Below are 14924 nucleotides of genomic sequence, written 5' to 3'. Positions count from 1 at the left end.
GCCCGATACTGCAGCTCACCTTTAACCCTAACAGGTTCTGGTACATGGTCAGTCTCTCCCTGCTTCCTGGGGCCTCTCTAACTCTTCTGGGCCCTGAGGTCCTCAGGCCTCAACCTTAAGGAAGACCGGGCGGGACTGCGTTGCCCGGTCCTTTAAGGTAGCCTGAGGGAGTTTTCTGTACACTCCCCCAGACTCCTCTTTACATCTCCTGTGATGGGGTAGGACACAAGAGCACTAATTAACTATAAAATATAGCAAAACCATCTCTCCAAACAGGAATCAGACACATATACACTCGCATATACACAAACATATAGCACATCTCTAATCAACTTAATCTTCTGGGGTAATGGGGGTAATCTGGGGGCCAGATCCCCATCTCCTAGGGCAGGGAAGATGCTACCTCTTGCTGTGGCGGCCCTCTGGCAACCAGTGAGCAGCCACCATGGTTGCGCCTCTCCAACCTGTCTGTGGAGGGGTGGAGGCCAAAGATGGAGACACCGAGATGTAATCTGCTAGATGAGGCATTGATACGGAGGTTGCCAGGGACCCTGACTTCACCCTGTCACCTGGAGCAGGGTCATCCCAGCAGCAGTCAAGTTAGGCAGCTGGGACATGTCCTCGGCAGTGCAGACAGGAATACCTGGGCGGATCGGCTGGGCTAATGGGTATTTATCTGCCATCATCTACAGTGTCTTATCAACATGACGACTCCTGCTGGAAATCAACCTTACACGGATACTTCAAAGAAAAAGTCGCACCGAAGGAAGGAACTTCAGACGGCCTGAGAAATATCTCCGCCTATGCAAATCGTGTGAGAGCCAGCGAGGGGCAGCAGGAGTTTGCGAGGGAAAGAAAGGAAAGGTCGGTGAGAGGTGGAAAGGTGTGAGATAAATGTGAAAGGCGGGTGAGAAGGGGAGAAGCGGGAAGACAGACCGCGCACGGCGGGAACGGCATTCTACATGGAAGGCAGACCGCGCACGGCGGGAACGGCATTCTACATGGAAGGCAGACCGCGCACGGCGGGAACGGCATTCTACATGGAAGGCAGACCGCGCACGGCGGGAACGGCATTCTCTATCTTGACAGTTGTATTTTACATGGTTTGCTGGTTTTATTTTTCATTTGTCTTCTTCAATAAATAAAATTGAAAAAGGGGCATTGGACAGCAGAAAGAGGTGGGGGAGAGCTAAATGAGAAATGAGAGAGAGAGAGAGAATGTTGGTCAGAGAGGTGGAAGGCGAAGGCAAGAAGATAAAATGTATACAGAGGACTGACAAGAGGAAAGATTGCTAAACCTTGAGAAAGAAAAGCCCTGGGGCTAGGAAGGTAGGGAAACATTAACTTTTGTTTGTAGTTACAGGAATTTGCAGGGCTGGCCTTAGGGCTGTGAGACCAGTGTGGCTGCATAGGGCGGCTCTGTGGTCCCTGCAGTATTAAAGAGGCACAGGAGCTGAAACTCTGAGGCAGAAGGGTACACTTTTCAAACAATATTTATCCCCCCCCCCCACACACACCCCCACACCCACACTTTATACCTTTGAGGTATTTGAATGTCCCTCTCTCCCCTCCTGTAGATTATACAGATTTCAATCCTTTTGGGGCAGACTCTGCGCTGTTTTGCTAGCCCTACTGGACTGCTTCCAATCTGTTTGACAATTCTCCAGGTGAAGTCTCATTAAGGATCAGTACAAAGGCATCAGCACTTCCCTTTTTCTGCTGGTTCTGTCTCTCCCTATGAATTTCAGGATCCTTCTGACACTAGCTACTGCCTTATCACACTGGTTGACTACTATGAAACCATCAGACATGATCACCCTAAGATTGGGGCAAATAAGTATCTCATCCCCCATCATGTCCCACTCCCGCAGACTTCTGCAACACAGATATAGGACTGTGCAATCTCTTGCACCCCAAATACAGGATTCTGCAGTCTCTTGCACCCCAAATACAGGGATCTGCAATCTCTTGCACTGATTCTCTTGCACCCCAGATACAGGATTCTGCAATCTCTTGCACCCCAATCTCTTGCACTGACTCTCTTGCACCCCAGATACAGGAGTCTGCAATCTCTTGCACCCCAATCTCTTGCACCGACTCTCTTGCACCCCAGATACAGGAGTCTGCAATCTCTTGCACCGACTCTTGCACCCCAGATACAGGATTCTGCAATCTCTTGCACCCCAATCTCTTGCTCTGACTCTCTTGCACCCCAGACACGGGACTCTGCAATCTCTTGCACCCCAATCTCTTGCTCTGACTCTCTTGCACCCCAGATACAGGAGTCTGCAATCTCTTGCACCCCAATCTCTTAAACTGACTCTCTTGCACCCCAGATACAGGAGTCTGCAATCTCATGCACATACTTTTATCTTTTAAGATATATTTTAAAAACAATTTGCATAAATGTCACAAACAAACCTTGACATCCATTCCACCATAACCACTGCTGCCCCTCTTATTTTACGTATCCACTCCTTGACTTTTTTTACATCCCTTCTCATCCTGTCTACTCCCTCAGGGGTGTGCACTGTGTTGCAAATCTTCATGCCATCTGCAAAAAGACAAATTTTTCCTTCTAACCCCACCACAATTTTACTCTAAATGTTAGGGAACAAAATCGGCCCCAGAACTGATCCCCAAGGCACTCCACTAATTTTCCATTTTTCTTCATTTCCTGCTATCCTCTGTTGTCTATCACACAACCAGTTTCTGATCCAGACAAACCCCTTGGACCCATTATCAGCCTCATTACCATGGGACCTGAAATTTCACCATCCTGTTCTACTAAATATTTCAGAAACCAAGGTCGTAGTTGTCACATGGGAGTAAGTAGGTTCACCTTTCAGGGTGCTCACATGAGAAGGGAGTTATACAGCCTTACCACACATTTTTGCATGCTCTGTGTGGCTTCCTGGAAAGGAAATAGCATGTTAGCATCAGACCAGCAATAAGGACAGGTTCAGGGTTAGGGTTAGTGTTAGAGCAAAGCTGTAGATAGGTTGGGCTCAGATACTCACCTCCAGTGTCACCATCTGCTTGGCCATGGCCCTCTCCACCACCTCGTACATCTGTGTGTTCTGGATCCCTAAGCCACAGAAGATGGCAAATGCCTCCAGAAACTGCTCATCATTTCTGTTAAAGGCCTTGATCTTGCTGGTCTTCTCCTCAATCTTGTTCACAAGCTGGCAAACTCCTAAAATATAGGAACACACCCACACACCCCCCCATGCCATTACACATAGCAATGAAAGACATTATAGGGAGATATCTCATGTTTTACCACTGAAAGCACCCAGTATGAATCATAATACCCAAAGAAGCATGCAGACAGATGCTGACAGGCCACAAACACTGTCACAGCAAAAGAAAGAATTGTTGCCCACATGAACCTTAAAACAGCACTATCTCAGTGGAAAAAGAAGAAACCTTGCCCTGATGAGAAGTCTTCACTGAAGGATACCTTATCGAGATCTGCCTGTTTAAATAAAAAAGAGAAGATAGAAGGACAATACCAGCTAAGCCCCTAAGCAGGAGTTATGGATCAGCCAAGGCAAGAAAGATCCCCACCCTTGGAAGAGAAGGGGGGCAGTCTAAGACAGAGAAAAACACTGACCCTGGCATACAGACATGGCAGTTCTCACCCCAAAGAAATGGAGAGGGGGAAAAAGGACCCGCAATGTGACAGGACCCCCCCCCCCCCAGGAAATGGGGAGGGCGAAAGTCCTACAATGTAGCAAAGACCCTCCACCCACCACGTGATTATGCATGAGCTTATGCATATTTATCAGATGAAAAGTATGAGAGAGGGGGGCAAAGAAAAAGAAGGGAGCAGACCCTAAGAGCAAACCCTGAGAGTGACCTGGAAAGGAGGAGCAAAAGGTAAGTCTGAAGCAGACCAGCACCCCCTGCTATCGAAAAGGGAGAAGACTAGGTGTGGCCAGAAGACCAGAGAGAGGAGGTGCCCTGCCGAGAGACGGTGGTGAGCTGCCTGAGGGCCAAGAGCAGCCCATAGCTCTGCCAGTATGGGAAGGGACCAAGAAGCAAGCCCCAGATGGCCAGCAGCTCTGCCAGAACCTGTCCCAGAGTCAAGTCTCCTCGCCTGCCCACATTCTTCAGCTCTCCAGCCACAGCCTGCTTCAGAGGTAAACACAGAAGATCGCCTTAAGTCTAGATCAGAGGTAAGTGAGTTAGCCATAAGTATTAATATATTAAGCAGGCTAAGGTTTATGGCATGTTTATTACCACCCATGGTATAGAACTGATGATTTCATAGTAGTCAAACTGGTGCTTATGTTAGAGACAGGAATTGTTTTTTATTTTCTAAATGCCATGTCCTGCCAAATCTGATAAATAAAAGTCTATTTCTGAGGAGAACAGGTTGTCTTTTTACTGACTTAGAATCGTGAAGTAAGATGGGAGGGCAACTGGTAGTGTCCTGCAGCAGACAGGACCCTGCACCCCTAAACTTGCTTACAACATGGCCATCATACCAAGATACTGTTGAAAGTTAGCATTACTCTGCATAAGAGGGATTCTGTTCACTTTCAATTTCTGTAGGTCCAAAAATTAATGGATATCCAAATTCAGAAGCATTCTTGTTTTTTGCTTCCAAAATCCTAGACTTAACAGGTGCAAAGGGAGTGGAGTATACCACTTGACCTCTCCATTTGTGTTATGAAATTGAGACAATGTGGACCCTTAGATCGAGGGGGAGTTGGCGCTACCTGAGGAGATGGCTCCTCAGGTTCCCCCGTCAGGTGACGAGGCTGACTCGAACCAGGAACCAGTTGGATCTTCACCCCTGGAAGCCCGTGGTCCCCCTGGGAGGAGCCTGTCGGGACCCGGGCTGCTGGGACTTAGGTGGACCCTTGATGATAGAAGGTCTATCGAAATTCGACCGAGGTCAAACACAGAGAGTCGCCGCTTGCCAGTCCGGTCAAACACAAAGAATAGTTGCTTACCGGTCCAAAGTCAAACACAGAGAAACATCCAGAAACCAGGATACCTGAAGCACCAGAAGACTCACCGAAGGGAGCAGACTCGTTGCCAAGTCAATGAGTGTGAAGAGGAAGTCTCTTTAAGTACGTCCCTGAGCCAGCCCCATTAGGAACAGTTGAAGCCAATTCAGAGGACAAGGCCCCTTTAAATGGCTGCAGGAGGCGCGGCCTCGCGCCTAAGAACAGGGCAGGCCGAGGACGTTCCCGGAAACACTGCAGTGCGGCCTGATGCCGCGAAGGGAAGGCTGGGGGACGACCCCTTGCTGGAAACATCACAGGAGCGTGGCCCAGAGTCAGTAGATGGCGCTGCGGAGAAGGCCAGAGATTTGCGTTGGGGGGGGCCCCCTGCCCGCGTGCCAATGCCGACGGCAGCCCGAGAGCGGCGAGGGGAGGTAGGAGGGGCCAGCCACAGCCGTCTGCGGCTAGAAGTTATAACAATTAGGGTCTGCTGTCCATTCCCCTAACAAACAGAAAGGTCGAATCCAGGGAGATCCTCAGAGAGTTTTTGAAATCCACTTATTCTCATACTAATGAAGCATTAGAGATAGAAGATCCCAACAGTGAGGTTCCAATAATAAGAAAAGTAGTCCAAGTGCCTATAATTAAAAACTCACCTGAGCTAAAAGATTCCAATTTATTCCTGTCAACTGAAAAGCAGAATGTAAATACAAACAAAAAACTCACTTTGAAATGTTTGTATGCTAATGCCAGAAGTCTAAGAAGTAAGATGGGAGAATTAGAATGTATAGCAGTGAATGATGACATAGACTTAATTGGCATCTCAGAGACATGGTGGAAGGAGGATAACCAATGGGACAGTGCTATACCGGGGTACAAATTATATCGCAATGACAGAGAGGAGCAGTCGGGAGGAGGTGTGGCGCTTTATGTCCGGGATGGCATAGAGTCCAACAGGATAAACATCCTGCATGAGACTAAATGCACAATTGAATCTTTATGGGTAGAAATCCCTTGTGTGTCAGGGAAGATTATAGTGATAGGGGTATACTACCGTCCACCTGGTCAAGATGGTGAGACTGAATGAGATGCTAAGAGAAATTAGGGAACCAAACTGGTAGTGCGGTAATAATGGGAGAGTTCAATTACCTAATCACAACAAATTGTGGAAATCGCAATATTATAGATATTAGCCTAAGAAGGTGTCAGCAAGCCTGACGTTATATGTCTTTATGACAGACACTAACCGGTCTACTCAATCATCCACCTTCATCATTTTTTAATTCTTTAATACTGCAAAAAAAATTTTTATAGAACTTTTTTTTTTTTTTTTTTTTTTTAAATTAAAACAGTCCTTCATCCGTGGAATTCAAGATGAAGCAGACTCTTATCAAACAAAACCTTCTTATCGCCCTACACAGGCCGGTGTTTCGCTAACTCAGCTTCATCAGGGGCACATCAAAAAAATGTTTTAGCAAGAGTCAGTTACCTAAAATAACCATATAATAATTAATTTGCGTATCAGATAGCAAAAGAGTACTTATCTGATGAGAGCAAGGCTAACCATTCAAACCGGAACAAACGTCTCGACCATCTTGTCAAAGGGAGGATTGGAGGAACTGAAACCGAGGTTCACATCTCTTTAAATTCACCCGAGATCTGACGTCAGTGACCTAAGTCAGGTATGGTTGAGATATCATAGATTAATCAATGAGAAATCAATGAAAATTGTAATCACCCCAGGAAAGCAAGTAATTCCAATTCATTATTTAACCCAAACGGATGAACAGTATTGAGTCTGTATATCCAGCGTTGTTCAGCCTGCAATAAAAGATGATGTCGATCTCCCCCTCGCCAATGCGGTAATATATGGTCTATAGCACAGAAAAGTAAATCAGCAAAGGTATGTTTGTATTCCTGACAATGCAATACAAATGGTTCATCCTCTCGATTATTTTTAATATTAGAACGATGTTCTATCATTCTAGTCTTCAGGAGACACTTAGTCTTCCCGATATAAAGCAGTGAGCACGGACATTGAATCAGGTAGACCACCATCGAAGAATCACAAGTAGTATGATGCTTAAGAAATATTTTGTAGCCCGAAGGTAAAATCAGATGATCTTGAATGGACCTAGATGATTGACAAACAGAGCAGGTGTGACATGGATAATGAGATCCTGAAATACGATTAGGTGAAGCTGACGTCACAGAGCTGTCAGATTTAACTAACAAGTTTCTCAAATTTGCGGCGCGGGAGAAAGTGATGCGTGGAGGTAATTGAAAAATCTCATGTACTTGCAAAACATGCCAATATTTTAGAATTGACTCTCAAATCTTAGACGCAGCAGTGGAATAGGGTAGAATACAAATCTGACGTGCAGAGTCATCTATTGTCCACGGAAGGAACAGATATTCACGATGAGAGTATTTAGCCCGGAGGTATGCCTTCCTAATACATGAACGGGGATAACCTCTCGCAGCAAAACGTTCAATTAGTACTTTAGATTGTATTTCAAAGTCTGCCAGATAAGAAGGGGGTGTTCTGGGTGAAGGCATGAGGCATTTTCAAGCGGCCCAGAGTAAGTCACATAAGTTATTCAGCCTTTAAGATAGCCAAGGATATTTAGCGGCTCAGCCGCCCTGCTGAATATACTCTGCTAGTTAACCAGATTGTTGCGCTCGGGGGTGGACCCTTGTCCTGGAGCAGTGGAGAACGGCTCCCTGATAGGAGACAGAGGCTAGGATGAGCTTCACCACTGGAAGCCTGCGGTCCCCCCCCGGTGGAGCCCGTAGGGACCCGGGTCGCTTGGACCTAGGTGGGCCTCGCAAGGTCTCCCGGAGAGGTGGTAAGACAGGCGTGGCCCATGGCCAGCAAGGGAATGTGGTCGGGCTCGAGACTGAGGTTCCCATGGAGCAAGGAAGACCAGAACAGAGTAGGCAATGACAAGGCAAGGGACAGAGCCAGAATCAGGAGACGCAGTCAATCAGGCAGAGGTCAGAATCCAAGGGTCAGTCAGGCAAGGCAGAGGTCAGGTTCCAGAGGTCAGACAAGGTCATGAGGCAGGCAGAGGTCAGGATGCAGGCAACAGACAGGAAGGTTGAGGAACAGGCCAGTGCAAGGGTACTACCTGGGGTGACAGACGGACAGATGCAGGAACGGAAGGACGCTGGAACAAGGCTGGGATGAGACGGGAACAAGGCTTAGTACCCAGTGACAATCTAGCACACAACGCCCACTCGATTGCCAAGGCAAGGAAGTGCAGGCTGGGACTTCCTTGAGTAGTTCCTTCAATCAGGGCGCGCCTCAGAGCTAGGACCCGCCCCTGGCCCTACAACAGGCCGAGCAGTCTGCGCGCGCATGTAGGGGCGTGGCCAATGCCATAGAAGGTGCTGAACCCCGGCGTGAGGCCTGATGCGCAGTGGCCCGGCGACCCCCGCCGCAGGACGTCAAGGCCTGCAGGTGCTCGCGGCTGCCGCTGGGGAGGCCGACCCGGGACCTGCAGAGACGCCAGAAAGGAGAGCAGGCCCGTGCGCGGGACGGATGCGGACGGGGCGCGCAACACAGATTATGTTATCTGGCTAACTGGCTGAGCCGCATAGTGGCCGAAAATGGACCTCTTCATTTCTAAGGCAACTGAAATCATTTTTCCACAAATATTGTCTCAAAATGTAATTTGCAAACACAGGCTTTCACCTTTAAAGTTACATTTTAAATACAATTTGCATTCACTTCACATACAAAACTTGACACCCATCCCACCATAATCATTGCTGCCCCTTTATTTTACAAGTCAGACGCAGACTCTACCTACCCCATGACCCAGACTCCCCCAGTATCCCCTTCTGTAATAAAACATTGGCAAACCAGTGAGTCCGCAGGCCCAAAGTCCTGGATCAGCAGTACGGCTACAGGCCTGAGCCCAGGGTCATGGGTAGGGCTTCACGTTAGCTCCAGGTCTCATGCTATCACGTCAGCCATGCAGCTTCCTTCCAGGGGCACATGAGAAACGTGTGCTCTGCCCAGCAGCAGGAACACGTTGCTCTCTCCAGCAGAGGTTAGAGGGCTGCTCCCTGCTACCATTCAAAGTAGCTGATGGTTCAGCTCCTAACCCTTGGTCTCAACCTGAGGAGCGTGCCCTGCTGCACACAGGTACTGAGCATCTTATCCCTATCCGAATTCTCATATTGAAGAGCATAGGCACTGATCACCCAGCCCCCAACACAGCTCCCATCCTGAGGAGGGAGTCCTACGATACATGGGCACTGATCATCCAGCCCCCATCACAGCTCCCATCCTGAGGAGGGTGTCCTATGATACATGGGCACTGATCATCCAGCCCCTATCCCAACTCCCATCCTGAGGAGGGTGTCCTATGATACATGGGCACTGATCATCCAGCCCCCATCACAGCTCCCATCCTGAGGAGGGTGTCCTATGATACATGGGCACTGATCATCCAGTCCCTATCCCAACTCCCATCCTGAGGAGGGTGTCCTATGATACATGGGCACTGATCATCCAGTCCCTATCCCAGCTCCCATCCTGAGGAGGGAGTCCTATGATACATGGGCACTGATCATCCAGTCCCTATCCCAGCTCCCATCCTGAGGAGGGAGTCCTATGATACATGGGCACTGATCATCCAGCCCCTATCCCAACTCCCATCCTGAGGAGGGTGTCCTATGATACATGGGCACTGATCATCCAGTCCCTATCCCAGCTCCCATCCTGAGGAGGGAGTCCTATGATACATGGGCACTGATCATCCAGTCCCTATCCCAGCTCCCATCCTGAGGAGGGAGTCCTATGATACATGGGCACTGATCATCCAGCCCCTATCCCAGCTCCCATCCTGAGGAGGGTGTCCTATGATACATGGGCACTGATCATCCAGTCCCTATCCCAGCTCCCATCCTGAGGAGGGTGTCCTATGATACATGGGCACTGATCATCCAGCCCCTATCCCAGCTCCCATCCTGAGGAGGGAGTCCTATGATACATGGGCACTGATCATCCAGTCCCTATCCCAGCTCCCATCCTGAGGAGGGAGTCCTATGATACATGGGCACTGATCATCCAGCCCCTATCCCAGCTCCCATCCTGAGGAGGGAGTCCTATGATACATGGGCACTGATCATCCAGTCCCTATCCCAGCTCCCATCCTGAGGAGGGAGTCCTATGATACATGGGCACTGATCATCCAGTCCCTATCCCAGCTCCCATCCTGAGGAGGGAGTCCTATGATACATGGGCACTGATCATCCAGTCCCTATCCCAGCTCCCATCCTGAGGAGGGAGTCCTATGGTACATGGGCACTGATCATCCAGCCCCTATCCCAGCTCCCATCCTGAGGAGGGTGTCCTATGATACATGGGCACTGATCATCCAGTCCCTATCCCAGCTCCCATCCTGAGGAGGGTGTCCTATGATACATGGGCACTGATCATCCAGCCCCTATCCCAGCTCCCATCCTGAGGAGGGTGTCCTATGATACATGGGCACTGATCATCCAGTCCCTATCCCAGCTCCCATCCTGAGGAGGGAGTCCTATGATACATGGGCACTGATCATCCAGTCCCTATCCCAGCTCCCATCCTGAGGAGGGTGTCCTATGATACATGGGCACTGATCATCCAGTCCCTATCCCAGCTCCCATCCTGAGGAGGGAGTCCTATGATACATGGGCACTGATCATCCAGTCCCTATCCCAGCTCCCATCCTGAGGAGGGAGTCCTATGATACATGGGCACTGATCATCCAGTCCCTATCCCAGCTCCCATCCTGAGGAGGGTGTCCTATGATACATGGGCACTGATCATCCAGCCCCCATCACAGCTCCCATCCTGAGGAGGGAGTCCTATGATACATGGGCACTGATCATCCAGTCCCTATCCCAGCTCCCATCCTGAGGAGGGTGTCCTATGATACATGGGCACTGATCATCCAGTCCCTATCCCAGCTCCCATCCTGAGGAGGGTGTCCTATGCTACATGGGCACTGATCATCCAGTCCCTATCCCAGCTCCCATCCTGAGGAGGGTGTCCTATGATACATGGGCACTGATCATCCAGTCCCTATCCCAGCTCCCATCCTGAGGAGGGTGTCCTATGCTACATGGGCACTGATCATCCAGTCCCTATCCCAGCTCCCATCCTGAGGAGGGTGTCCTATGATACATGGGCACTGATCATCCAGTCCCTATCCCAGCTCCCATCCTGAGGAGGGTGTCCTATGATACATGGGCACTGATCATCCAGTCCCTATCCCAGCTCCCATCCTGAGGAGGGTGTCCTATGCTACATGGGCACTGATCATCCAGTCCCTATCCCAGCTCCCATCCTGAGGAGGGTGTCCTATGGTACATGGGCACTGATCATCCAGTCCCTATCCCAGCTCCCATCCTGAGGAGGGTGTCCTATGCTACATGGGCACTGATCATCCAGTCCCTATCCCAGCTCCCATCCTGAGGAGGGAGTCCTATGATACATGGGCACTGATCATCCAGCTCCTATCCCAGCTCCCATCCTGAGGAGGGAGTCCTATGGTACATGGGCACTGATCATCCAGCCCCTATCCCAGCTCCCATCCTGAGGAGGGAGTCCTATGATACATGGGCACTGATCATCCAGCCCCTATCCCAGCTCCCATCCTGAGGAGGGTGTCCTATGATACATGGGCACTGATCATCCAGCCCCTATCCCAGCTCCCATCCTGAGGAGGGTGTCCTATGATACATGGGCACTGATCATCCAGTCCCTATCCCAGCTCCCATCCTGAGGAGGGTGTCCTATGATACATGGGCACTGATCATCCAGTCCCTATCCCAGCTCCCATCCTGAGGAGGGAGTCCTATGATACATGGGCACTGATCATCCAGCTCCTATCCCAGCTCCCATCCTGAGGAGGGAGTCCTATGATACATGGGCACTGATCATCCAGTCCCTATCCCAGCTCCCATCCTGAGGAGGGAGTCCTATGATACATGGGCACTGATCATCCAGTCCCTATCCCAGCTCCCATCCTGAGGAGGGTGTCCTATGATACATGGGCACTGATCATCCAGTCCCTATCCCAGCTCCCATCCTGAGGAGGGAGTCCTATGGTACATGGGCACTGATCATCCAGCTCCTATCCCAGCTCCCATCCTGAGGAGGGAGTCCTATGATACATGGGCACTGATCATCCAGTCCCTATCCCAGCTCCCATCCTGAGGAGGGAGTCCTATGGTACATGGGCACTGATCATCCAGTCCCTATCCCAGCTCCCATCCTGAGGAGGGAGTCCTATGATACATGGGCACTGATCATCCAGTCCCTATCCCAGCTCCCATCCTGAGGAGGGAGTCCTATGGTACATGGGCACTGATCATCCAGCTCCTATCCCAGCTCCCATCCTGAGGAGGGAGTCCTATGGTACATGGGCACTGATCATCCAGTCCCTATCCCAGCTCCCATCCTGAGGAGGGAGTCCTATGGTACATGGGCACTGATCATCCAGCTCCTATCCCAGCTCCCATCCTGAGGAGGGAGTCCTATGGTACATGGGCACTGATCATCCAGTCCCTATCCCAGCTCCCATCCTGAGGAGGGTGTCCTATGCTACATGGGCACTGATCATCCAGTCCCTATCCCAGCTCCCATCCTGAGGAGGGAGTCCTATGGTACATGGGCACTGATCATCCAGCCCCTATCCCAGCTCCCATCCTGAGGAGGGAGTCCTATGATACATGGGCACTGATCATCCAGCCCCTATCCCAGCTCCCATCCTGAGGAGGGTGTCCTATGATACATGGGCACTGATCACCCAGCCCCCATCACAGCTCCCATCCTGAGGAGGGAGTCCTATGGTACATGGGCACTGATCATCCAGCCCCTATCCCAGCTCCCATCCTGAGGAGGGAGTCCTATGATACATGGGCACTGATCATCCAGTCCCTATCCCAGCTCCCATCCTGAGGAGGGTGTCCTATGATACATGGGCACTGATCATCCAGTCCCTATCCCAGCTCCCATCCTGAGGAGGGTGTCCTATGATACATGGGCACTGATCATCCAGTCCCTATCCCAGCTCCCATCCTGAGGAGGGTGTCCTATGATACATGGGCACTGATCATCCAGTCCCTATCCCAGCTCCCATCCTGAGGAGGGTGTCCTATGCTACATGGGCACTGATCATCCAGTCCCTATCCCAGCTCCCATCCTGAGGAGGGTGTCCTATGGTACATGGGCACTGATCATCCAGTCCCTATCCCAGCTCCCATCCTGAGGAGGGTGTCCTATGCTACATGGGCACTGATCATCCAGTCCCTATCCCAGCTCCCATCCTGAGGAGGGAGTCCTATGATACATGGGCACTGATCATCCAGCTCCTATCCCAGCTCCCATCCTGAGGAGGGAGTCCTATGGTACATGGGCACTGATCATCCAGCCCCTATCCCAGCTCCCATCCTGAGGAGGGAGTCCTATGATACATGGGCACTGATCATCCAGCTCCTATCCCAGCTCCCATCCTGAGGAGGGTGTCCTATGATACATGGGCACTGATCATCCAGCCCCTATCCCAGCTCCCATCCTGAGGAGGGTGTCCTATGATACATGGGCACTGATCATCCAGTCCCTATCCCAGCTCCCATCCTGAGGAGGGTGTCCTATGATACATGGGCACTGATCATCCAGTCCCTATCCCAGCTCCCATCCTGAGGAGGGAGTCCTATGATACATGGGCACTGATCATCCAGCTCCTATCCCAGCTCCCATCCTGAGGAGGGAGTCCTATGATACATGGGCACTGATCATCCAGTCCCTATCCCAGCTCCCATCCTGAGGAGGGAGTCCTATGATACATGGGCACTGATCATCCAGTCCCTATCCCAGCTCCCATCCTGAGGAGGGTGTCCTATGATACATGGGCACTGATCATCCAGTCCCTATCCCAGCTCCCATCCTGAGGAGGGAGTCCTATGGTACATGGGCACTGATCATCCAGCTCCTATCCCAGCTCCCATCCTGAGGAGGGAGTCCTATGATACATGGGCACTGATCATCCAGTCCCTATCCCAGCTCCCATCCTGAGGAGGGAGCCCTATGGTACATGGGCACTGATCATCCAGTCCCTATCCCAGCTCCCATCCTGAGGAGGGAGTCCTATGGTACATGGGCACTGATCATCCAGCCCCTATCCCAGCTCCCATCCTGAGGAGGGAGTCCTATGGTACATGGGCACTGATCATCCAGTCCCTATCCCAGCTCCCATCCTGAGGAGGGAGTCCTATGGTACATGGGCACTGATCATCCAGCCCCTATCCCAGCTCCCATCCTGAGGAGGGAGTCCTATGGTACATGGGCACTGATCATCCAGTCCCTATCCCAGCTCCCATCCTGAGGAGGGTGTCCTATGCTACATGGGCACTGATCATCCAGTCCCTATCCCAGCTCCCATCCTGAGGAGGGAGTCCTATGGTACATGGGCACTGATCATCCAGCCCCTATCCCAGCTCCCATCCTGAGGAGGGAGTCCTATGATACATGGGCACTGATCATCCAGCCCCTATCCCAGCTCCCATCCTGAGGAGGGTGTCCTATGATACATGGGCACTGATCACCCAGCCCCCATCACAGCTCCCATCCTGAGGAGGGAGTCCTATGGTACATGGGCACTGATCATCCAGCCCCTATCCCAGCTCCCATCCTGAGGAGGGAGTCCTATGATACATGGGCACTGATCATCCAGTCCCTATCCCAGCTCCCATCCTGAGGAGGGTGTCCTATGATACATGGGCACTGATCATCCAGTCCCTATCCCAGCTCCCATCCTGAGGAGGGAGTCCTATGATACATGGGCACTGATCATCCAGCCCCTATCCCAGCTCCCATCCTGAGGAGGGAGTCCTATCATACATGGGCACTGATCATCCAGCCCCTATCCCAGCTCCCATCCTGAGGAGGGAGTCCTATGGTACATG

General features: G+C 51.0%; 1 protein-coding gene across 1 annotated transcript in view; it reads right to left on the bottom strand.

The window, feature by feature from the left end:
* The window catches only part of PDE5A (phosphodiesterase 5A), a gene marked incomplete in the record, with an annotated part of 312739 nt that overhangs the window by 121964 nt on the left and 175851 nt on the right, over positions 1-14924 (bottom strand). The window contains 2 exon segments of the mRNA XM_029586150.1: positions 3021-3249; positions 6595-6625. Of these exon segments, the coding sequence (XP_029442010.1) occupies positions 3021-3249; positions 6595-6625 (260 nt within the window).

The sequence above is a fragment of the Rhinatrema bivittatum genome, chromosome 1 (assembly GCF_901001135.1).
Source record: "Rhinatrema bivittatum chromosome 1, aRhiBiv1.1, whole genome shotgun sequence".
NCBI lineage: Eukaryota > Metazoa > Chordata > Amphibia > Gymnophiona > Rhinatrematidae > Rhinatrema > Rhinatrema bivittatum.
This window is presented reverse-complemented; position numbering and strand designations above follow the sequence as displayed.